This window comes from Trachurus trachurus, assembly GCF_905171665.1.
Source record: "Trachurus trachurus genome assembly, chromosome: 22".
Taxonomy (NCBI): domain Eukaryota; kingdom Metazoa; phylum Chordata; class Actinopteri; order Carangiformes; family Carangidae; genus Trachurus; species Trachurus trachurus.
Genome location: NC_139907.1, coordinates 6,253,306 through 6,276,289, shown reverse-complemented (window position 1 = coordinate 6,276,289; position 22,984 = coordinate 6,253,306). Strand labels below are relative to the sequence as shown.

Here is a 22,984-nt window from a genome sequence, read left to right as displayed (position 1 = left end):
CTGCTGGGAGAGAGAATATTTTCCTTCTCATGTATTATTAATGAGGCTATGTATGATCATTTGCATGTGTGTGAGTGTTTGTGTGTGTAGGCCTATGTTACTCCTAACAAGTGCTACTTTGTGTGAGTTTCACTCAGGGGTGCTCATTATGAGCTGACCAGCTGAGTGAGTGAGATGCATGGATGTATTATATTATGGTGAGATGGCATGTGTGTGTGTAGCCTAAGTATTAGTAGGCCTAAATTGTTTGCACGGTAAGAGCTGACCACTGTGTGTGTGTGGTAGTTCTTGAGTGGCCAATTTGATCCACTGAGGAGGAAAGAGCAATTTTAAAAGGTCAATGACAAGGTTTTCCTGCCCTGTTCTGTTTCCTACTGTTTCTTGTTTGGTTTGGCTGCCGATTTTTATTTTTATTTTTTATGTCTGCATATACCTGTAAGCTATATAAAAAATACACTGAGAGGTTTGGACATGTATTTTCATAACATAATCATGCATAAACATGCATAATAGGCCTGTGTTTACTTCACATGCAGGCATATTCAATACAGTGAATACAATATGCATAATATAGCACATTTACATCATTATTAACATTATTATTATTATTATTGTTGGTGTTGTTATAAGGTCATGGGAGGACATTGTGTGGTAAATCCCTTCATAGCACATACATTATACTGTAACGCTGACACAGGCTTTTCTGCAGGAGTTCCCCACATTCAGGTCGACTGAGATTTCTCGGGGATTGCACCATGTTGGTCCTGGTACGCTGTCAAACGGCCCAAAACAAGACAGTACCACGCCGTAAAATAGGGAACTAGAGTGGCCAATTCGGATACAATAATGTCACTGTGTGGCTAACTTGATAAAGTAGGAAATACAGCAGTAATATTGTTAGAAAGTAATGGGGAAAATAATGAATCATTATTGAGTTACGATGCTGCAATTGCTCCAAAGCGTCCTTAAACTATTTAGGACATCCCCCATTTGTCGAATGGTTTGCTCCGTTGCTATGCTATCTTGTGTAGACATTCTCCAGGGTGATGGAGACGGTGATGTAGTTTCTCGGCCTGAAAACGCAAAAAAATATAATACAACGTTGTTCGGTTTTAAAACGTAAGCGTAAAGAGTTACAATGGCCGGTATAAGGACACTTAACGGGAAATTCTCGGGCGTCAATCCGGCTGTCAGGTAATTATATATAGTAACATAACGATTTCTGTTTACCGAAACGCCTCGGTGAAGCTGTGGAGCTAACACGGCTAACGTTAGCTCCAACGGCTGTTCGTTAACGTTACTCGCATCCAAAAATCTGGTGTTTTTTCGCCCAAACCTACAGCTAACATTAATGTGTAACAAATAATGCGAGGTCTGTTCATTTCAATCGAAAACACATTTTGCGAAAATCAGTTTTTCCGACGGATACATATTCGGTTTTGCTAGTTTATTAGGTACACCTAGCCAAATCAAACACAGGCCCGTTATAAATTATTGATGCCTAACGTTACAATGATCAGTATTGATCATCAGTACTGTATGTGGATGGAGGCTGTAGTTTGTGATGGCACTGGTTTGCGTTGCATTTTAATACAAGAGCACGTAAGATGCTTTGGACAAAGGTGCCAGAAATACAGGCGTGTATAGATGATCAGTTAACTTATCTCATCCAACAAGTCAAATTAAAAACATTTTCATGACAAAAACAAGACAAATCACATAGAATAAATGTTATAGACGTTACCTGATCCAACAAGTCAAATTACAAACATATCTATGACAAAGTCCACTAAAAAATAATTATTAGGCCTATAGTAAGTAGGCCACATTTACTCATTCCATTTATGTTGTGAATAACAAAATCTCTCAGCAATTTCTTGAAACTTGCCTTGCAGGGTATGTTAATGATGATTATACCAGGTAACATGTTCCACATTGTGATGGCCCTGTACATTACAGATCTGGGTCTGTCCTGGCTTTTTATTTAGCAAATACAGTAACCTCTGGTAGCCTGCCTAGTATTGTGACTATGTTGATCTCTCACATTTGAGAGTATATGCAATTTAGTTTTTTACTGTAATAGCCTAGATATTTCTAAAGAAACCCATTACATTGCATGCCAACAGTGCAGTGCTAGTCTAGCAGCTTTGTTCTGAGCTATTTGAAGCTTGGACAGGTGTTTTTTTTGGCTGCATTGACCCAGACAGCAGAGCAGTAATCAAGATCCAATGCTGTAGTGAATCAACACCCCGTCAGAAAAAGTAATAACACAAATTGATCACTGAAGAAGGCTGTTTGACAAGACTGCATTAGATTTAGCTAAGTGTAATAAACTGCCAACTGAGTGCAGCTCAAAATTGTCATATTTATGAATTATATCAGATTATATACAGTTAAATTAAGTTAAGACTAATTTACTGTCAGTTCCCACCTTAGGATGGTTTGTTGCATTCAAATGAAAATGAAATGTGATATCTTTGACTCTTTGGACCATGTGTTGAAGTTAAACTGCTGTCTCCAAGGTTATGAATGAACCTTTAAACTGAGCATTCATCTCTAATGAATTTAACAAACACCTATAATTTCTCATTGTTGTATTTTCCAGTTGCTGTTGCCTGCGGCAAATTCAGTCTCTGCTATGTGATGGCGGTGCTGCCACTCCCGATGGCATCTTGTGCTCTCTTGGTATGTTAAGTTGCAAACTTTTTTTTTGTTCCGATATCTGACCTAGTTATCTGCACTGCCAACGGCTGCTGGAGCTGGACGAAACAAATTCTCACAACACATGGTGAATGAAACAACTGCTGTAGCCAATCCAAAAATAACTAAGAAATATTGTTTTTGTTTATTCCAGGAATTGACAGTAGATATAATGAAGGATGCACTGAGCTCGCGAAATACCTGTTCTATGGACTGTACGGGCGAAATCAGTTCAATCTGGACTATGCCCTTGAGGAATTTCCAGAGGAAATGTTGGATGGTGAGCTCTTCAGTTGTTGTCACAGCATTTTAACCACACATGCTGTGTTCGCTTTAGTGTGTATTTAACCTGACACGTTACTTGTCTGCTCGTCAGATGTGATCCTACTGATCAAGCCGGAGTGTGTCCATCTGTACTGTAACCCACTAAACTACGGTTACCTGCTGCCCTACGTGTCTCACTGGAGGAACCTGCATCTTTACTGCATGACCGAGGCAGAGGTTAAAAGGCTCTTGTGCTTCAACTAAACCTTTTTTTTTTTTTTTACTGCAGCAGTATCTAAATATGACCATTTGTGGTAGTGTTTGTAATGGTTTGTAATTTGTCCTCCTCCACACACAGTATGAGGATGAGGAGGCAGCAGAGGAATTCAAAATCTCCAGCTTTGTCACCATGGTGCAGGACTGCTATCGTATCGGAGTTCCTTACAGCTCCCAGGGTACGTGTCATCGCATTTTTATCTGCACGTTTCAACATTTGATAGCTCGCACCCGTTGAGTAATTACACCAACAACAGCACAGATAATTATATCTGTTCTTCTGTTATTTTTAGGGCACACCCAGAAGTTTGATGTGTTCATGGTAGAAAAGTGGCCTCTGATCCAAGCGTTTGCCCTGGAGGGCATCGGTGGAGGAAGCTTTTTTACGATTAAATACAAGGTAAGGATGTGTTACAAACTTGAAATTTATCATTCATATCAGCTTTTGTAGCCTTTTACTTCTTGTTTTAGTCAGTATTCATTCAAATTTTGTATTCTCTATTGCCCAGCTTATGGATATGAGTGAGAAGCTTTGGCGGATGTACAACAGGCTCGACCCGGTGTCTCTGGACAGTCTCCTCGCAGAGGTAACACTGACTTTGTTTTTCATCTGCTGTTCTCACCGTCATAGGATTGTTTCTGTTGGTCCTGTATTTGCCTATATGTTGCTGTCATGTTAATATAACCTTGATGCTGTCTATTGCAGGACTTGGTTAACTTTGAGAAGCAGTTCAGTGGCTTCTTCTCCAGCATGGACCTGGAGAGCCATCTGTCCATCCTTGAGCTGTCTGAAGCTCAGGCAGGGGAGGTGAGTTTATAGCCACAAAGTGGTGTTAAAACAATTACTTTATATTCCAATGTAATAATTATTATTACCATAATTACAATATTCAGTATATCATAGATTTTTCATAATTATAAGGTTGAAGTTCACTTGACATTTTGCCACTGGGTTTAAAACTGACGGTGAGATGTGAGACCATCGTGTGACAGAAGAGTGTACAGTGTGATTAAAAAAATAATCAATAGTAATTCTCATTATTATCACGCTCCCTCCATCCTCTTGCTGTGTGAGTAATGTAGTATCACCAGTCAGCTGGTGATCGTCATCAGAGGTTATTACAGTCCACTTCCACTTTATGCAAATTGAACATGAACATGCAAACACAGGTGCAGTGGACAAGGCAAAGGTGTAGTTACTAAAAGGAGATCAAGTCAGTGTCTAATCTGTGTAGTCAGCTAAATGTCCTCATGAAGTGTTTTCTCATCAATCCACAGCCATTCCGTACCTATTACTCTCATGGACTGATCTCAAGCAACATCACAGATAAAAGGTATTCGTCATATTCGACTGTTCAGCTCTGGCATTGAAGCTTGTTGATTGAAAAGATGCTTTTGCTTAATTGAATGTTTTTCTTAATTTCAGTAAAAGTCAGCAGCCCTTCATGCTGTTTGGAAAACATTCCTCCTCTGAAGATCTGGAGAGCTACTCCTTCAACTTCCCCTCAGAGAGCCACCAGGTCCGCAACACAGGGCTTCGAGGCTCCACAGCCAAACACATGGTGAGAGAGGCAGAATAATTTCATGCTTGATGGACACTCTGCGGTGGTGCTGTGAACAAGTCCAACTTAGGAAATGGTATAATATGAGAAAATGACCCAGCTTTACTCTCTAAACGACTTACATCCCTGTTAATGGCTGGATACTTTTCAAAGCGGTTAGTAGAGCGGAAGGCCTGTCACTGTAAAACTCATGCATTTCAAATGGCGTTGGTCTAATGTTTCCATTATGTGTAACTGATGAAGAGGGAAAGTGGCCTGCAGCACCACCTAGTGAAGTGTTCTGTTGATGTACAAACCAGTGTTTACACCACAGTGAAGTGGAAACATGACATGAATGCATCTTTTAATAGACACTTTTTTGTCTCTTAGGTTCTTCAGTGTGTGTCTCCCAAAGGACCTCTAGCCTGCTCTCGAACATACTTCTTTGGGACCACCCACTCTCCATACCTTGGTGAGGTTTTACTGCTTATTTGATATTGTTTCACATTCATAAAATTACAATAGTAAGAGTTACATATTTTCCAAACTAATCCCGTTATATTCCTGTTCTGTATTTCACCCACAGGAAATCAAAACACGGACCAGAAGAAAACTGAAGTCTTGTAAGTGATTTTTCTTTGAAACTTGTAATTTTTATTTTCCCTTGTAAGTTATTGGGTCGTTAAATGTTTGAGACTTTCTGAATGTTTTTTTTTTTCTCTTCAGGCTTTTATCACAGATTTATTCAGCTGCAGTTCAAGCTGTCCTTTCAGGAATCAAGTGCTACTCCTGTACCTCCAGTGCTACCAAGGTAAGGAAAATATTACACCGAACTTTAACATTTAACTCACAGGAGACATAATGACTCATGCAAACTGTTTGTTATCATAGGCTAAGGATGTAGCAGAGAACACCTTTCTACTGGCTTTGGATTCATTGAATTTAAGTCAGTACCGCAGTTTTCTCAGGTACATATTGATTTTAATTTTTTCAAACTTGTTTGCTATGTGAGAATTTCAGCCAAGCATGAAATGAAATTCATAGTTTGAAGTGGTTTGATTGTGTGTTTCCTCTCTTAAGGTCCAAATGTGAATTCAGCATTCAAGCAGTGAACAAGCAAGGAAGGTGGGTGTTAACTGCTGCTTGGCAAGCATTTCTTTTTCTGCACATCTCTCTGACATTTTCATTGTGTTCATTGTCAAACTAAATGCTTTCTGAAAAAATCAATTTCTGAATATGTGAGGTGAAACTTAAAGAGCTTTCTCATTTCCAGGATCATTCCTCTGACTGATGAAGACAGCCGTTATGCAGTGAAAACAGTAAGTTAGAGAGGCATATTATTCTTTTGCTCGTGCAAACTGTCGCAATAAAACACTGATATCATTTTCCTTTGAACGTTTTTTTTCCATCTTGACTAACCGTATCTTTTTTTTCAAAGGCCTCCATGACCGTCCATGACATCCCAGACCTGCAGCAGGACAGGGGGGATCTGGGCTCCGTGGTCTTCTCTGAGTCCTTCTTGGAGTCCAGCATCAATATCCAGCAGAAAGGTACGATACGGATTAGATTAAGTCTAACAAGAATGGATTGCTGATTGATTCCACAAAGGGAATTTGATTAACATAATAAGGACACGTCTGCATGTTTCTGTTAACAGAAAAAGGCAAAAGTGGTTTTGAAACAACATCAGATTAGTCTAAAAATAGCCTATTTCCTGCCCTGAGGGTTATATTTGTGATTCATCTTCCATGTTTGTCAGTCTTTGGCTTTGTTGTTTATGCTCCATTTCAATCAAGTCTGTTTCCTCCCCTGCAGATGGCACTGTGTCCTCAGACAGCTGCTACACCATCCTGACTACAACTGTGCCTCGCTACGCCTGCTGGCTGGTATGTGAAGGGATGAAAATGAAATTGATTTTACATTAGAAGTCCAAAACGGGACCAGTGCTTTGAATACCGAATAAAAACTTAACTGTTTATCCTATTCAGATGGAGTCTGATGTGAAGCAATCCGAGCAAGCCCAGCTTTTGACTAAGGTAAATTCAGAAGCATCATGTACTTACTGCACCACATGCCATGGGTTTCTACGTACCGTATGTGTGAACATGTGAGTTAATGACCTCCAATATGTGTCTTAAACAGAAAGAGGAAGCCACCTGTTTGGGAACTGCCCTGACTGTAGCAGATGCTGCTTATGTATTCTCCAGCAGCCAGCTCTCCACGCCTGAAGAAGGTGACACTCACACTCTCACATGGCTTAGAAAGCTGGCAGTCATTTTGCAATCTTGTGTCACTGTATGCTCAAGTTGGTGCAGTGCATTATGTGGCAAAACTGTATCATTTCTTTATTATTTATACAAATTTTATTTTCAGGGAAGATCACTTTCTTCTCCGAGGGACTCCTGTTTATCCATTCTCAATATGGGAGCATCACTCTGTCCAAGGATCACATCAAAAACATCAAGTTCTATGATGCGGTATGAGGATTAGTAATATGACTGAGAGAAAATCTGTTTTGTGTCATTACATACTATGATACAGTATGTTTGCATATGGAGTGGAACGTATGGTAACAGCCTGAGTGTGATTTGCGTGTCCTCCTCCTCCTCCCACCAGGACTCCAGCACCGTGGCTTCTCTGTTTGTGGAGTACGAGAGCAGTCTGCTCCCACACCTCCCGTTCCCTCTCCACAGCTCTGACCAGTGTCTGGTCTTTGCTCTTCAACCCAGATCTAAGAGCCACAGGGCCTTCTACTCCAAGGTCAGAACTTATCTAGTGACCGAAGTCGACAGGTATCATTGTGTACAGCTGATCTAGACTTCAATCACATCTAATAAGTTTTTAGCAGTGTTGAACATATTTAAGATTATAATATCCATTATATCTCTGTATTTTGCTAAGCAAATGTTTAAAATGATGTGATGAAAGCCTAAATTAATGGTTATATAGTAATTTTCAAAAATGTATTTTGTCTAACTGTGGCTGAAAATATTAAGTCTGAAGGATAGACAGACAATTTGAGTTATAGATGCAAGATATGAATTGATTTTGTGATGGTGCATCGTATGTTTCCTTAGTACAAAACAAAATCATTTCCAGCACGGTTCCTCATTATTCTATGCTCATTAAAGAGGCTCCAGGGGTCTGACCCTTTCCTCTCCTGGTTCAGGTGTTGTCGGTGTGGCACAGCGCTGAATCTGGACTCACTCTGCAGTTGCTGGAACAGGAGCAGTTGTCCTGGAGCCAGAAAAACATGTAAGCAAGCATCATTTTCAGCACCGGTTTCAGCTTGTCAGTACGAATGTCAACAACATCTTGATAGGCTGTCAAGCTGTCTAATGCTTTTCACTTATTAACATGTTACTCCTGCATTTATCATCAATCAGTCTGTCAATAAAATCATTAAAAATGAAATTCCGTGTTTTTCCCCTCCTTCCTTCTCAGGCACACCAGACTGCAGAAGCTGCACGACAGTCAGGAGCCACCAGTGGCCAAACGCAGAGGCAGCCTGAAGACTTCATACTCCCAGCTGCCAGAGCAGGACATGTTAGTACACAGGGCAGGCTCATAGAGAGTAGAGTTGGACTAAACAAGTAGTAAAACCTGACTCTACTGCGGGTATTGCTTAATCATGAGTATGTATTCCCAAAATAGGTTTTAAGCTTGTGTATCTTGATGAAGTGGTTTCATCAGTGCTGACTATTTACATCCGGCAGATCAACCCCTGCTGGGAGAAAGTGGAAGATAATGTAGCCTCACTATCTGGCCTGAAATAAACAACGCACTCACTTTCTTTACAATCAATATAGATAAAACAAAGAAGACAGCATTGCAACGGTAACTCAGCATTTTTGCAGCTTCCTAGATTTCCCACATCGGTCCTAAATCTATCATCTGGTATAATTAGACATTCACTGTTAAGCATAAGCATACACACAAATGAGTTGCTCTCTTTTGTAAAACTTGGCAGTATCAGTCTGATTTCTGACGGCCTCGTTCCACCAGAGATTTAAAAAAAAAAAGAAAGAAAGATGATTTTGTACTTTTTAATTCCTTGTGCCAAAACTGGAGCAGCTTGGTGGAAGGAAGCACAAAGTCCTAGCTGTAAAACTGTAGCACTCTCTTTTGTACATTACTCTACATGATCAGTCACAAAACGTATCCATTTGTGACTCCATTCCTGCCTACTGATTCCTGTGTTCTGGCCCTCACCAGGTTTCTGCAGCACTTTGCCCTGAGCAGCATTAGTCAGGAGCCCATTCTGTTCGACCACCTGGGAGTGCTCTTCCCCTCTGCAGAGCTTAAGAACCCAGTGAAAGGCCAGGGAGACAAGGTGAGCAGTGGATCATCCTCTTTTGGTTCAGACAAAGAACTCTTTCCCCTTCGGCCTCCAAGGTTAATCCTAGTAACACAGATTAAGTTCATATCTGATGTGGGCTTTTTAATGTGTGAAAAGGTTGTCATTACCATCGTCACGGGTCTGCCGGGAAGCCATAAGAAGAGACTCTGCGACTTTCTGGTCCAGCTGAACAAAGAGCGTGGAAGGTAAGAGAGCACATCCACCAACATGCTCATATTTCCTGCTCTTTTATCCTTTTATATACAGACACTTTAGTTACGGTATTATATAAAACACAAATGGAGATAATATAACTTTTATTTTTCATTACACCCTCAGGTGGGTGGTGTACGAGCCTGGTCCTGACAGCTGTGACAGCTTCTCAGCCTCTCACCTCCAGCAGTATTTGTCCAGCTTCCTGGAGAGCCAGAGAGGCCCAGGAGGCAAACCCCGTCTGTTGGTGCTCTCACCTGGGTAAGAAAGCCTGCTGATCAGCTTGAAACAGCTGGGAACTGAGAAGTTGAGACTAATCCAGAGGAACAGAGCCGAGCTAAATGAGGGTGTTGTATTTAGAAAACACAGCATGTTCACTTTTTAAGGACAACACTATTGTCTCATGTCCATTTTGCAGTATTTATAACAAGCATATTATTCCACCTCACAGGATAAAACTATCTCTTAGTATCTGTACCTTTTTTGTGAATTTAAAATGTATTGTGTAAAAAAAAAAGTAAGTGTGAAGAAATCAGAAAAAACACTGTCCCTAAACTCTGGAAATGTTCCTACAGATACACAGATGTTCTGGATGTGGTCCAGGCTGTGCTTTTCCACCCTGACCCAGTTGTCCAGGCGTGTTTCACCATTGGTGCTGCCACTGCCTGTGTGGATCCATTCGCCTCCTGTGTGGAGCACAGGTGAGATTTCTGTCTCCTTTAAACTGCTGCTAAAATGAAACAAAGACAATAAGCTGTAAATCATAATTAATCTGATATATGTTTATATACATATATATTTATAGTGTGAGGTTACCATTTATTTAACAAAACCTCACAATGTCGACCTGAAGAAGATAAAATTCCTGACTGAAAAATGACATCATCCTTAAGTATAATCTCAGTGGAGGCTGTTGGGAGATAAGACCAAACAAATGTCAGTGAACAGCTCTCATTGTTTATCCAATACCCCCCGTTTTAACGTATATATTTTGAACCTCAGTGTAGATAATAACAATACATGAAATGACCTAGCCGACCTAAAGATCATTAATTTAATGGCATCCTGCTCTGATCCAAAGAGAATCAATATATAGTCCCTCAGTTGTAGCTAACAGATTAATACAACAGTATATGTGATAATCCTGCAGCTGCTTCAAGGTAGAAGCACTGACGCAGAACCACCTGCATTTTCCCAATGTTTTTATCCAATTCCCAGTAACTGGAAAGTTTTTTTTACTTTCAAATCATTTACTTATACAATCTTAAATGGTACTTCACCAAAAGTTTATCCATTGAATAGCAAACAACACAACAAACACTTCTCAAATCACTCTTATAGCAGATTCCATTATTTTTGCTTCAGGCCCATGCGTTAAATATCTCCCTGTTTGAAGCACATGCTTGTAGTTTGCATTTGAAATGGATGTTAGTAACCAGAGTTACATGCAACATGTGTATTTAGTCATATTCTCTGCTGTTTTACACAGTTGAAGCTGAAACACAGCGGTTATGGCAGCTGATATCTAAATTGTGCTTTTTGCTCAGTTTGAACGTTCAGTTTTACAGTAACATATGGGCAGAGCAGATGACTGACGGGGCTGGATGTTGATAAATTGTTGAAGCTCTGGAGGTTTCCAGAACGAGGTTACATGACACTTTTAGCTATTAAAACTCAGGCTGGGTCCCTTTTACAGAGAGGATCAGTTCTACATTTAATCTCACTCTCCTTTTGTTACAGGCTTTAGATGTAGCTTACAGAGCTTCTCACTGTCGTAGATTGACTGAGCTGCTCCACGAAATATGACATACCACTCCAGTTAATAGGCTGCTTTCCACCGCACAGCCAAGCTGGGCTGGCTTGTGATACTTGTATACAGATGAAGGCAGTCTCGGATCTAGTTTCTGAGTCATGCTTCCAAAACCACTTGAAATGAAACTGAAAATCTAGTAGGTGTTGCAACCGACGTCCCGGTAAGCAGCTAAAGTATAACAATTTAATTCTGCACAGTATCACTCATAAATATTGGAGCAGGGGGGAAAAAATCTGTCAGGGAAACTCCCACAGTCCTTTAGAAAGCTCAGCTTTAATAATAAATCTACGGAGTGATTTGTTTCCTGTTCTATAAACGTGTTGTGATGTTGTGATGTCCCTGCAGTCACGCTCTCTGATGAGCTCTACTTGGCTCAGTAGTGGAAAAATGTGTAATAAGAGGTTTAGTTAGGAATGTGGTTATCGCTGCCTTTAACATTTGAGGCATCTTTAACAAACCCCCCCCAATCACTGTCTGCTGCCATAGATTGTGTGGAGGTCTGTGGACCCCTACTATGGCGCTAATTGGGTGTGGTTAGCCCAGCTTAGGCCTGACCTGCCTGTCACCCCTCCTCTGCATAGCCCTCTAATCCCCCCAGATCCACATGTGCGACCAGCTCGCCCTCCTCACTGAAGCTCATCAGTCAGTCATGATCCATTCTTTGTGATGGATGTAGACAGTTCATTACATCAGGACAGGAAAGATAAATGCCTTTCAAATTGCTGAACCCCACTCACCCACCCAAATCTCCCCCCACCGCCCCTCCTGCAATGGCTGGAGGGGGTTGGGGGGGCGGACTTGGCTCTGGATGGTTCTTCAGAAAGTGGTGTATAACACTGATCGATTAGAAAACTCAGGATAAATTATGTTAAGATTAAATGAGATTACAGAAAGCTTTTACACTGGTCAGTTGCCAGTCATAGTCATGATGTCATTCTATGAAAAATGCCTCCCGGTGGATAACTGTCCTGCTAGCCAAGGGCCATAACATGGAATTAGCCTGTTTATTGCTGCACCATTTTGGCAAGGACCCATTAGTCATAAGTAGAGTTATTGTTAGTGATTATACTTCAGAAGAAGGTATGGGTTAAAATACAGATGTCCTTCAGGTGCAGTCAAGATAAATTTGCATGTGACTGATGGCTTACAGTAAAGACTGCACGTTTAACTCGTTTTGTCTCTTGTCTATCACGCTAGGTTCACGTTTCCTAAGCTGTTGGAGCAGTGCAGCCAAGGTGCGTCCCACAGTTCACCCTCTGCTTTCACAACAACACAACACATCCAGGATAAACTTCCTACCGAATACAAACTAAACACTGAGCAAACACTGGAATGACATTCACTGATATTGATTTTTGTTTTTCAGACCTGTAATACTCTTTTAGAGGGTGTTCAACTGCAGTACTACAGTATAAACCTTAAAGGTCAAGAAATGCATGATATTAAGTCAGAGGAGAAGTTGCACATGGATGAAAAATAAGTAAGGGATAATGTAGAGTTCAGAGGTTGTTATGGAGAAATAAACCTCGACAGGATGTATGGAATAGAGCCGTGTAATAATGAAATATAAGTGATGTTGTCAGAGTAAAGTAGCAAATCAAAGATCCGACACAAACACCAGTCAAATATATGAATGTGTCTCTGTGCTTTGTTTGGTTTCTTGACTTTGAAGTGTGTTGCAGTGTTAAGAAACATTATACAAATATATGGACGTCATTGTGAAACTGACAATTTTAATACGCCTTTGAAAACCAGACGTATCAGTCTGTGTGAAACCACCACAGTTTAATCTGTCACAGAATTATTACCTTTTTATTTCCAGTGTCGGTTTTGAAGCTCTCAAAATGTCACTTTCCCTAAAGCCGTCAGCCTGCAGGCAGCAGGACACAGCAGCAGTAGCAGCAGTGAATCAAACCTGGTTTGAAAACGGCTCTTTCTGCAGCGGCTGCACAGATACTGCGTTTTCAGGCAAACAAGCCGGTTTCTCCTGGAATTCACGTTTCCCTCTTTGTGCTTCTCGCCGTGTGTCAGGTGTTGTGAGTACAGTGGTGTTCACCGGGCTGACAGCGGAGCAGAAGCACCCTCTCATGCAGCATGTTCAGCAGCTGGTACGCTCTGCCAACCCCACTGCAGCCTTCATACAAGCAGAGAGAGGAGCTGTCACCAGGTAGGCACTCGCAGCATCATGATCAATGCTGCACATTAACTGCTTTTATCTTGGCCTAAAATATTCACTCAGGGCCATGTTGTTTTATTCTTCTATTTGAGTCTATGTTTAAATCTTTGGGTCAGGGAAGGGTTAGCACAGTGCATTCTGTCCTGAAAGAGCATTTCACTGTTTCAGCTACAGCCCATTTTGGATTTAATATATTTACTTTATTTTGATGCTGTAAAGATTTCATTCATTCCTGTGTTTTTTTTCTTCCTAATTAGAACTGAAGATGTGAATCTGATCTTGTCTGAGAGCAGCTTCAATGAGCCACAGATGCTGAGAGCACGTTATGTCCTCTACCCTGGATGGTGAGACCCTCGTTGTGTGTTCCACTCTTGCTGCGGTGACCCCCCCTGTGTCCTGGTGTGTCCACTCAGCCTTTTGGCCGCTGAGCAACAGATTGGCGTTGATTCCAGCCTCGGCGTTCCTCAGTCCCACCTCGCCTCCCTCCCTGCGGTTTAATTGCCACTCAGCTGCAGTGGTGGGGGTATCGGCTGCTGATTGCTGTAAATCCCCTCGGGGCATCTTGTGTTCTATCACCAGCTGCCTCCTGGCAGCACAGTAACAAGCTGTTGGCCACGCAGTTGCCATGTACACAGAGGGGTCTCCTTCCCTTTGGATCTGCTCCATTCAGGCTCCATGCCTCAGTGGTCAGCCTAATATGAACCTCTGCTTAATCCTCCCCTCGGATCATACACTGGATATCTGGCCCCAGTCTGGCCCTTTTTGATTTTCCCATCCTCGGGCTTTAATTTGTGTGTGCATGTGATTGCGATGCTTCTTGCTCATCCGCAACTGCTCAACCAAGACTAGCAACTTTTTCACCTGCCGATGAGTCTTTACATTTACAGTCTCATCATCCACTTCCCACAGTTTTCCCCTGCAAATCACATTCGCTGGCCTCTTTCCTGTGGGCAGCTGGTAGAGTAAACAACTTTCGAGCCAAAGACAAAATGTAGCACAAACATTTGGCTTGCTCTCGACTTAACTTTCTCACTATTTGTGTAATGTGCTCGTGTTCTGTGTTTCAGGTGCAAAGGGCGCTTCTTCTCTGGTTCAGGGTCTCTGATCCTCACCCAGCAGCGTGTGGCTTTCAACCGGCCCCTAGAGAGGCCTCTATTTGTCACCCGCTGTAAAGGTGAGATGGAAAGAAAGCCTCCCCCCTCCCCTTTTCTGACTCTTACACGTGACAGAAGCGCCAGATATGAGCTGGCAGCGTTTGATGATGATTACATAAGCTGTCTTTCCCTCCAAATATGGAGATAACTCAGGGTCTCAAAGTAATTGTCAGCCGCTGCTGTGAAATAATCTCTATTCCCAAAGGATGCACTTACAACATCTTGCTGCCAATATAGCCTTTGAGGAAATTGTTAATTTAAATTATTATTATTAAATCCTGCAATTCTCACCGCTAAAACTCTACTAATGTCTCTGCAGCTTTCAAGTCTTCATTAAAGCCGACCCCCTTCCGTGGAAACGTCTACAATGTTTGGGGAAAAGTCAGATTTTCTGGTAGGGGATATATATTTTAATTTGAATGTTCTTTTATAAAATTACATTGTCACTTTTGCTAACGTTTTCAATTTTCAGAACAGATTTCCTATTCCAGAGAACTTGCCTATGTTAAGAATGACTAAACAAATGTGACTTCTTTCCTTGGTAAATGTTTGACCTGCATTTGCATTCCCCACTTTTGGGAATTGTTAGAGAAAAGGTTGCCCTCAAGGCAGGCAAGAAGCTCCTGACGGTAGGAATATTGCTCGGTTGTTGCTCTGGTGTCTGGTGTTTAGAATTCAGCTCATAGTCCACCGGTTTGGTTTCCTCCACTTAGTTTTCTCACTCTTTTTCTTTTTTCATTTAAAAAAAAACAACCTGTGTAGAGTTGTTGCATGAGGAGAAAGTGGAGTTGTGAGAGGAGAGGAGTTGTGCAGAGAGTGTGCAGATCTTTGTAGAGAGAGTTGGGAGAGACAACAGGAGAGTGGAGCGCGTGTGGAGCGACTGTATGATCCCAGGACAAATGCTCACATTCCCGTTAGTGTCAAGTGTGCATCTCAGTCACTGTCTGTATAGGCTATAGTGTATCATTTACATTTCTTTCTATTCAGTTATTTTACTTTATTTGAGTCGTTGTATTTAGCCGTTGTACATCCAGCACATATTTTACATTGAGTGAGGAGTGAAGACATATTTTTACCTTGTTTTTGTACACGTGAGTTCTGTGAGTCATTTTGAGAGCAAGAGGGGCTGTATGGATGTTACACCATAAACACCACCAACAGCATGCTGTTACCATGCGAAGCCGCTGCAGCAGGCGATCGCACATGGTGTGAACTGCATGTGCCATTTGGATGTGAGCGCCTCTCTCTCTGTGGAACCTCCAGACTCAGATCAGCTGATGGAGGTGAGCTACAACACAGTGAGTGGGAGCCTGAGCATTGTCTCAGATCAGAGCGCCGGCCCTCTCACCCCGGGCCCCCGGGACACCAACGCGCCCTGCTTCATGGTCTTTGATGGTGTCGGCCTCACCGAGGACGGAGCCAAGGACTGGCTCAGACTGTGCACCAAGCAGGTAGACATTTTAAATAGCTGCACTCCTTTTGATGCCAGCACACACACAAACACACACACACGCGAGACTTGTGTATAGACCTGTGGGAAGCATCAGTCAAGTGTAAAGAAACTGTTGTGTAACACCAAGGCTGTTGTTTCTGTTTGGTTCTGACAGAAGCAGACAAAGAAGCCCAAGAAGACTAAGATCACTCTTTCACCACACGAAATCAAGACCATACATGTGAGTGTGTGTGTAATTACTGTATATAGGACATATTTTATATTTACAGGCGGTGGATGTATGTGGTAAATTAAATTGAGAGGACATAGTTTTCAAAGACGCACACCTGTGTTTATATGTCAGTACAAAAACCAACCCATAAAGGCCAGAGAAATCTCATAATAATATTAATAACAATTGAAACCTGAAGTCCAGCAAAAGTACATTTGTAAAATCACGTCTTTTAAAGAGGATAAAGAGCCTGTAAGTCTGATCTCCTGGGGCACGTTGTTCCAGAGAATTGAGGCTCTACCAGAAAAATCTCTGTCACCTCTGACCTTCAGCCTGGACAGCCTGTAGAGCTCATAGATAAAAATGCGACAGGGCATAGATCAGGTACAGCAGATATGAAACCGCTGGGACTTCCCAGGAGCTCGGTGACCTGGGTCATTGTGAAACGGGAGAGGTTTGGAACCAGGTCTCTTCCTGGAGTCGGCCGCCGTCCACAAAAACTGAGTAGTAACCAGGCATGAGGGGTCTTAGTTCCTCCCTCAGGAGTCCACTGCAGAGACTCCTGCAGGAGGAACATCTCAGCAGTTCTCCATCAATCACGCCTTTACGGTGGAGTGGCTAGACAGAAACCACTCTGAGTAAAAGGCTTGTGATGCCTGGAGATTACCAAGCAGCATTTAAAGGAAAAAAGATTCTCTGGTCTGATGAGACAAAAATCGAACTCTTTGGGTCGAACTCCAACTTACTCAAAGGTTGTTTTTTTTGTTTAATCTCGATTGAATTGACAAAACTTTCTGTTATTATGAGTTTATTATTGTAAATCCTTGAGCAAAAATGGCAATTTTATCTGTTTACAGTATCATAACACAACATGTTCAGAGAGTGAGGGTCTGGATTACTTCTTCTTATCTTTTAAAAGAGGTCGGGGGCTGTTATTGATGTGGTCAACGCAGTCGATAACATGAGTGAACTTGTTTCTGTTCAGGTGACCAGACACATGGATCCACTGCCACAAGGCTACTTCTACAACGGTTGTCAATTCGTCAACATCTTTGGAGAAAAAAGGAGCTTCCATCCCAGTATCCTTTTCATAGAGGTTACTGTTTATTCTGAAACACCAAGTACTGTACATCTAATGTGTCACTTTTTAAAGGCTCAGAGTGTGAGTCAGTGTGGGTGTAGAAATCAGACTCTGTTTTTGAAAAGCGATACGACAGGAATTAGACTTTTATGAGTAGAAAGAAAGAAATCTACAACAGATAATCATGAAACGTTATGCAGGTTTGCTTGAATCTGTTTCCTGTTGTGCTTGTGATGATGATGCTGCTGTTTCCCGTACATTGACTGTCACCGCAGACATGGAGGATTTTATTAAAGAGTACATCGCAGAGGCCAACCAAGAGATCGAGATCTTCAACCGTCAGCTGGAGCTGCAGGGACAGCCTGACCTGTTTGATCCCTGATAGGATCTGTGTGTATGTCCACTGCCTCCATCTGTCTCATTCAACTGTAAGGCCATCACCATGGGAGGGGCAGGGGGAGGGCACAGGGGTCACGTACCAAACACTCCACTTGAATGGTCAATGTGTGTTCAAACCACATGCATCTATCTGCAGGAGCTGCTGCTGCTGCTAGAAACCCAATCACTATCTACGTACTATGTCACTTTGTTTCCTAATTTGGCGGCACGAAAAGGATGAGCGGAGGTGAGCGTTCGAACAATGACATCATCCATCAGGAGGCAGTCAAGTCACGGCGTGGCTGACTTCCCTCTGCCACAACACGAACTCTACAGTTAGCACTTTGACACGTGGCCGTATCGCATTTATCAAATGAAAGCGGCACATTGATGCGGTCGGCGTGTGTTAATTCAAATTAAGGCGCATTTGTCAAGCAGCGAGGGGTCGTGCAGTACACAACTGCAGGCATATCTGAACCGTAACGCAACACACGGGAACTCCCGCATCTTTAAACCAGCGCGATTGTGCCGCTAAGCCTGCAATGCTATGAGACTTTCACAATTGAAGGGAATTTCCAGCCCCCTCGCTCCTACAGCTTGTGCGTTTCTGTTTATCACAGTTGGCAAATTAAAGCCTCTATTTCGGGACAGGCATGGATGGCCGTGTGATTCTGGTGGGCTCCCTGGTGGGGTTTCTCAAGAATCGCTCCTCCTCTGTTGTCACCCAATCCATGGCCCACCTGTTAGCTTGTCTGCGTGCCGTGCTGCAGCAGAGGGAGCGCTTGGCCGTAGAGCTGTAAACATTGGACAGGCTGTTGGCTGCAGACATCTGATGAATGATGCCATTAATCACATTGCTATACGCCACCCCAGTGCTTTATTTTAAGACTCCTAAAGCGAATCTAATGAAAGAACAAGAAAAAAAGAAGAAAAAAAAGACTTCAGTCCCTGCAGCAAAGGGGTGAAGTTATAAAACAGCCGAGGTCAAGAATCACACTGAATCCGATTATGATAATGCTGCTAATTTAACAGTGAGAAACCAGGTAGACCCAGGAAGTCAAGCTAAACCTCGCTGTGGATCATTCAGTTCACTGTTTTGGTCAAAATGTTCATTTACTGTCACATAAATGTAAACATTCCCCCCTATTGTTTAACATGTATTTTTGGGTCATTACATTTGGGTCGGACCAGGGGAACCTAAAATAATCGGGGAAACTTTGGGTGAGGTTTGGGTAAACATGAGTAGAGCCTTCAGTGAAAGGTCTAAGACTTAGTATCGACGATGTGTTGTTGCAGAACCGTCCTTTATGTTCTGTTGAAATGAGTACGGTAGTTATGCTACGATTTGCTCCGCGATCCTGTGTCACACTAATGTTCGATGTCTTCCTCTTGTCAGGGTTCCTCCACAGGTTTCCTAAAAAATCCTATAACCAGCCAATGTCACTAATTTCTATGGAAAACTTGTGCTGTTGTCTTCTGGAACAGCAACAGGTCAATTGTCAATTGTGATGCTGAACTAAACGAGTTGAATGTGGAGGAACCCTGCTGCAGTCTCTGGAGGTCTGATGGCTTTCATTCATTATGGGGTCAGCAGTGTAACACGCAGATTAATTAACAGTCAGGGTTTTTTGTCTTGAGGGAGGTTAATACCGACAAGGGAACATTTAAATGCACATAGAAGTGTGCACACAGTCTGCTGCTACGACAACGGTACCATATCTTAACAATGGCCTTTGTGCGCCGCACCAAAAACATCGCCTGTACTCAAATGTGAGCGCTGTGAGATTTTTCAGAGATGGCGAACAGGAGAGGAAGGGCGTTACTGCTGAGAGCACGTCGCAGTTTCATATCTGAATCATAAAAGAGCAGCGAGGGAAACGTTGATTAGTGAGGCGAACATTTACTCACTGTCGTTAGATTCTTAACCGGATATTTTTAAATCGCTGGTGACCTCAGAGTATTTTTGGGTTGCCTGTTTTGCCCAGTCTGATGCTGTCAACAGCCGGTCAAAATGAAACCATCGATAATATTATTTTCAGCTTTAGCAGACAAACATAGAGGGTGAAAACATTTACAGCAAAGTATTTTCCTCCAGACGATCCCAGACCTGACACTGCTGGCCCCATCTGTCCTCCCAGTATCATTTAAACCTGAACAAGCCATACCGTCTTATGCTAGATGTGCCACTGTCTTTTAGAAGAGTCATTGCGTAGAATAGCGGAATATGACCCTATAGCAATGAAGTGCGTCTCTTAACACGTTTTACCCTGGCATGTTCCAGATAGCCAGCAAAGGAGGGGTTCACATGGAGAGGAGCAGCTTCTCCCCCAAGTTACTCATTCCATGAGTGTCTCTCTCTTTCAGTCCTCCTCCTTCACTCTATAAAAGAAGTGCAATTGTACCTTGTGTTTTTTTATATGTTTGACTTACTGTACCCTCAAATAGCTCTTTAAGGACAAAGCTGGGCAAACGAACGAGCTGCTAAATTCTCAGTCTCTCACAGCTCGTATTCTGCGGTGCGCTCCGAATGCTTGTATCCCAAATAAAACCATAAAGGGTCTTAACAGCAAGCGAAGGGTTTTTGTTGCAAAATGAGATGCTATATAACAAAAAAAACATTACCTCTGCTCAGACATGACTGATAGAACAAAATGCAAACAGATTACAGCGCTTGTTTTTAAGAGCAGGATAATGTGTAACATAAATCCTTTGTTGACTAAATGATAACTCTTGTTTAAGCTGTATCCCCCCCCGTTTAGCGATTCAGAGATGCACTCGTCTCTAAAGCCGTCTGTTTCCAGCAACAGTTGCTGTCACTCTGGAGTTATGTAATACTGCAGAGGCTTACCTTGATTGACAGTGAAATGGCTGTGAGGCTGACGTATGGAAGACTGAAGGTGCCACAAATTTAAAGCTGCTCCACGTCAGAGAGCAGAGCGACTGAAAACGTAATCGGCCAAGAGATCAAAAAGCGGTCCTTAAAGAGTCGAGGGTTATGTAAGACGTTTGTGATATTTATCAAATGAACACTAACACACACACACACTCACACACACATATTTACACGACTGCTATTACAAGTATGTCTATACTATTTTGCATGTGTTAAGATGTTATGTGAATATGATGCCACATATATTCTGACAGAATTGCCTTTCACCAAACTGGTACAACAAAGAGAAAATTATCACATTTATTTTACATATCTGCTATGAATTTGAATTACCTCGAATCAACAAATAGTATTTTTGTAAGACTGTGAATTGAACAATTCAAGATGCAAGCAAAATGTCTCTTCTCGCACAAGCTACAAAAGGCAAAAAGCAGATGCAATTTTTTTTCTTTTTGTAAGAAAAAAAAAAAAAAGAGAATCTGATCGGTCGTGAGATGTCAGGTTTCTCTGATCCAGCAGTGCCTTGGCTACGGCTAAGAAAAAAGCAGAGATTAAAGCTGCATTCAGAGCTCCATCTTCCTCCCTGTCACTGGGGGGAGGAGGAGACGTTGTCAGGCAAAGATCCGTCCTTCAACAGTGTTGGTGAAAGGAATCCATGGAGTCGTTCTTTAAAGCAATGTGTTTTTACTAAGCCAGAGGGCGAAGTAGGCGAGGTCACACAGGGGAAGGCCACTGGAGGGCTCAGGTGGATTCAGGTATTTTTTTACAAACGAACCAAAAAAAGCTGTTGGAGTAAAGGCTGAGTATCAAAGAGTACTAGAATCAATATAGAAAAATATTTATGTTCGCAGTGGTACGTTTCTTAATAGTTTATTAGTTTAAAAACAGACCAAATATAGCTGTTTAATTTAATCTATATGTGTGTACTCTAGAAGGGGAGCTGCAATTTAATCCATGTTCTTTTATAATTAAAGGGAAAATGGAAATTTTCTAGTTTTTATTTCATGCTCAGCCATAGTTGGGAGACAGAAACTTAATGTTTTGTGTCAAAGAACAGATGAAAAGGGAAAAAGAATTAAGGATTGAGTTTGTGACTAAAGTTGGGCGACCCCTACTTATTGCACATTGGGGGCCCAAAGAGCCCTCCACCCCCGACCCAGTGTGACGAGCTACACAGCTCTCTGGCAGACTGAGCACCCTGGTGTCTTCATCCTGTATGTGGAGGCTAGCAATTTCTGTAGCTGAAGTTATAGGACAAAAACAAAGTTTGGTGTTAATTGGTTTTTATGTAAAGTGATGTTCGTGCACTGCAGAGTGAAAACGCAGTGTTCGCAGGGGAGTTTTGTTCTTTTTCTAGTTTTCAGATTGGCTCCAGTGTAAAAAAAACAACAACAAAAAAACAAAAAGGGGCAACAATGTGGAATGTATGTGCTTCTTGAAGAAGTTGGTATTTTTATGGTGGGTTTTTTTGTGCTTATTGGAGAAATGCGGCTTGGAAATGTTTTTTTTTTTTTTTTTAACCGACCAAATATTTCCCAGCCCTCAGGGGACTGTTGATGCTAATTGTTTTGGGCCGTTCTGTCCTATCGAGGTTCAAAGGGAATCACGGGCTCTTCACCCCACAGTCCTCACAGACAGTTTCTCAGGTGCACTTATTATTTCCATACCTGAGATTACACATTCGCCCAAGTGTTGGGAAAAGAAGATGGGGGTGAAGCAGTGGTTAATATCTTCCGTCTGTAGCCACACACTGGCTGCTCTGCACAGCCATGTATTTAAAAAAAAGAAAAAGAAAAGAAAAAGTTGTTATTCATGTCAAGAAACGCTAACGATTGAAGTTGGGAGATGTTTGATGTGGCAGAATTAGATCTGGGGGAGAAAAAAGCAAAGGGCTCATTTCTTTTCCCGTCTCTACAGGCCGTCCAAGGTAAAAGGAAGAAAATAACTTCTTATGGTTTATTGTTATGAGAAACAGAAAGAAAGAAAGAAAAAAAACCTTCAAATTTGCCAAACTGACTTCCACATTTTGTTGTGAGGATGTTCACAGAGCTGCATTTGCACTAAACTACTGTAACTTCTGTTTTTTTCCTGTGACTGATGCTTTTATAATCTTAACTGTTGTATTTATTGCACCTCGTAATCCATTAAATATTTATATGGTTATTCACTCTTTGTTCTTGTTATGGCTTAATGCAGCAGTCGGTCGTTGTAAATGTCAGCTCCGGGTTTACATTGTGCCGCTGTGTTTGTGCGCTGTGTGACTGTTGTTGTTAGCTCTCGGATGTCAGGAAACACATGTGCAGCCAGTTCTGCATAGTAGCGGATTTGTCACTTGGTGAGACGACACGAATTCACCGTGTGCATCCAAACCCTGTATCAGCACCAGCTGAGAGGCAGAGAGGCCTGTTGTTGTCGTTGGGACGTAGAGAGAGAGAGAGAGTGGGGCAGACTAAACACAAGCTGTCCGCAGCAGAGTGTGTATCAAAGCTTGT

General features: G+C 42.0%; 1 protein-coding gene across 1 annotated transcript; it reads left to right on the top strand.

The window, feature by feature from the left end:
- Positions 1–1,031: 1,031 nt before the first annotated feature.
- On the top strand, positions 1,032–22,610 carry dnaaf9 (dynein axonemal assembly factor 9). The gene is made up of 37 exons (XM_083998135.1): positions 1,032–1,194; positions 2,606–2,685; positions 2,855–2,980; positions 3,077–3,201; positions 3,323–3,419; positions 3,534–3,640; positions 3,750–3,827; positions 3,947–4,048; positions 4,519–4,574; positions 4,667–4,802; positions 5,172–5,253; positions 5,368–5,404; positions 5,508–5,592; positions 5,673–5,749; positions 5,862–5,906; positions 6,055–6,100; positions 6,220–6,331; positions 6,597–6,667; positions 6,770–6,817; positions 6,924–7,014; positions 7,155–7,258; positions 7,398–7,541; positions 7,951–8,036; positions 8,226–8,327; positions 8,997–9,114; positions 9,238–9,326; positions 9,460–9,594; positions 9,909–10,034; positions 12,344–12,381; positions 13,178–13,313; positions 13,580–13,666; positions 14,390–14,496; positions 14,796–14,870; positions 15,740–15,927; positions 16,084–16,149; positions 17,126–17,219; positions 17,497–22,610. The coding sequence occupies exons 1-37, from the start codon at positions 1,139–1,141 to the stop codon at positions 17,601–17,603; spliced, it is 3,459 nt and encodes a 1,152-aa protein (XP_083854261.1). The 5' UTR covers positions 1,032–1,138; the 3' UTR covers positions 17,604–22,610.
- The last annotated feature ends 374 nt before the right edge of the window (positions 22,611–22,984 follow it).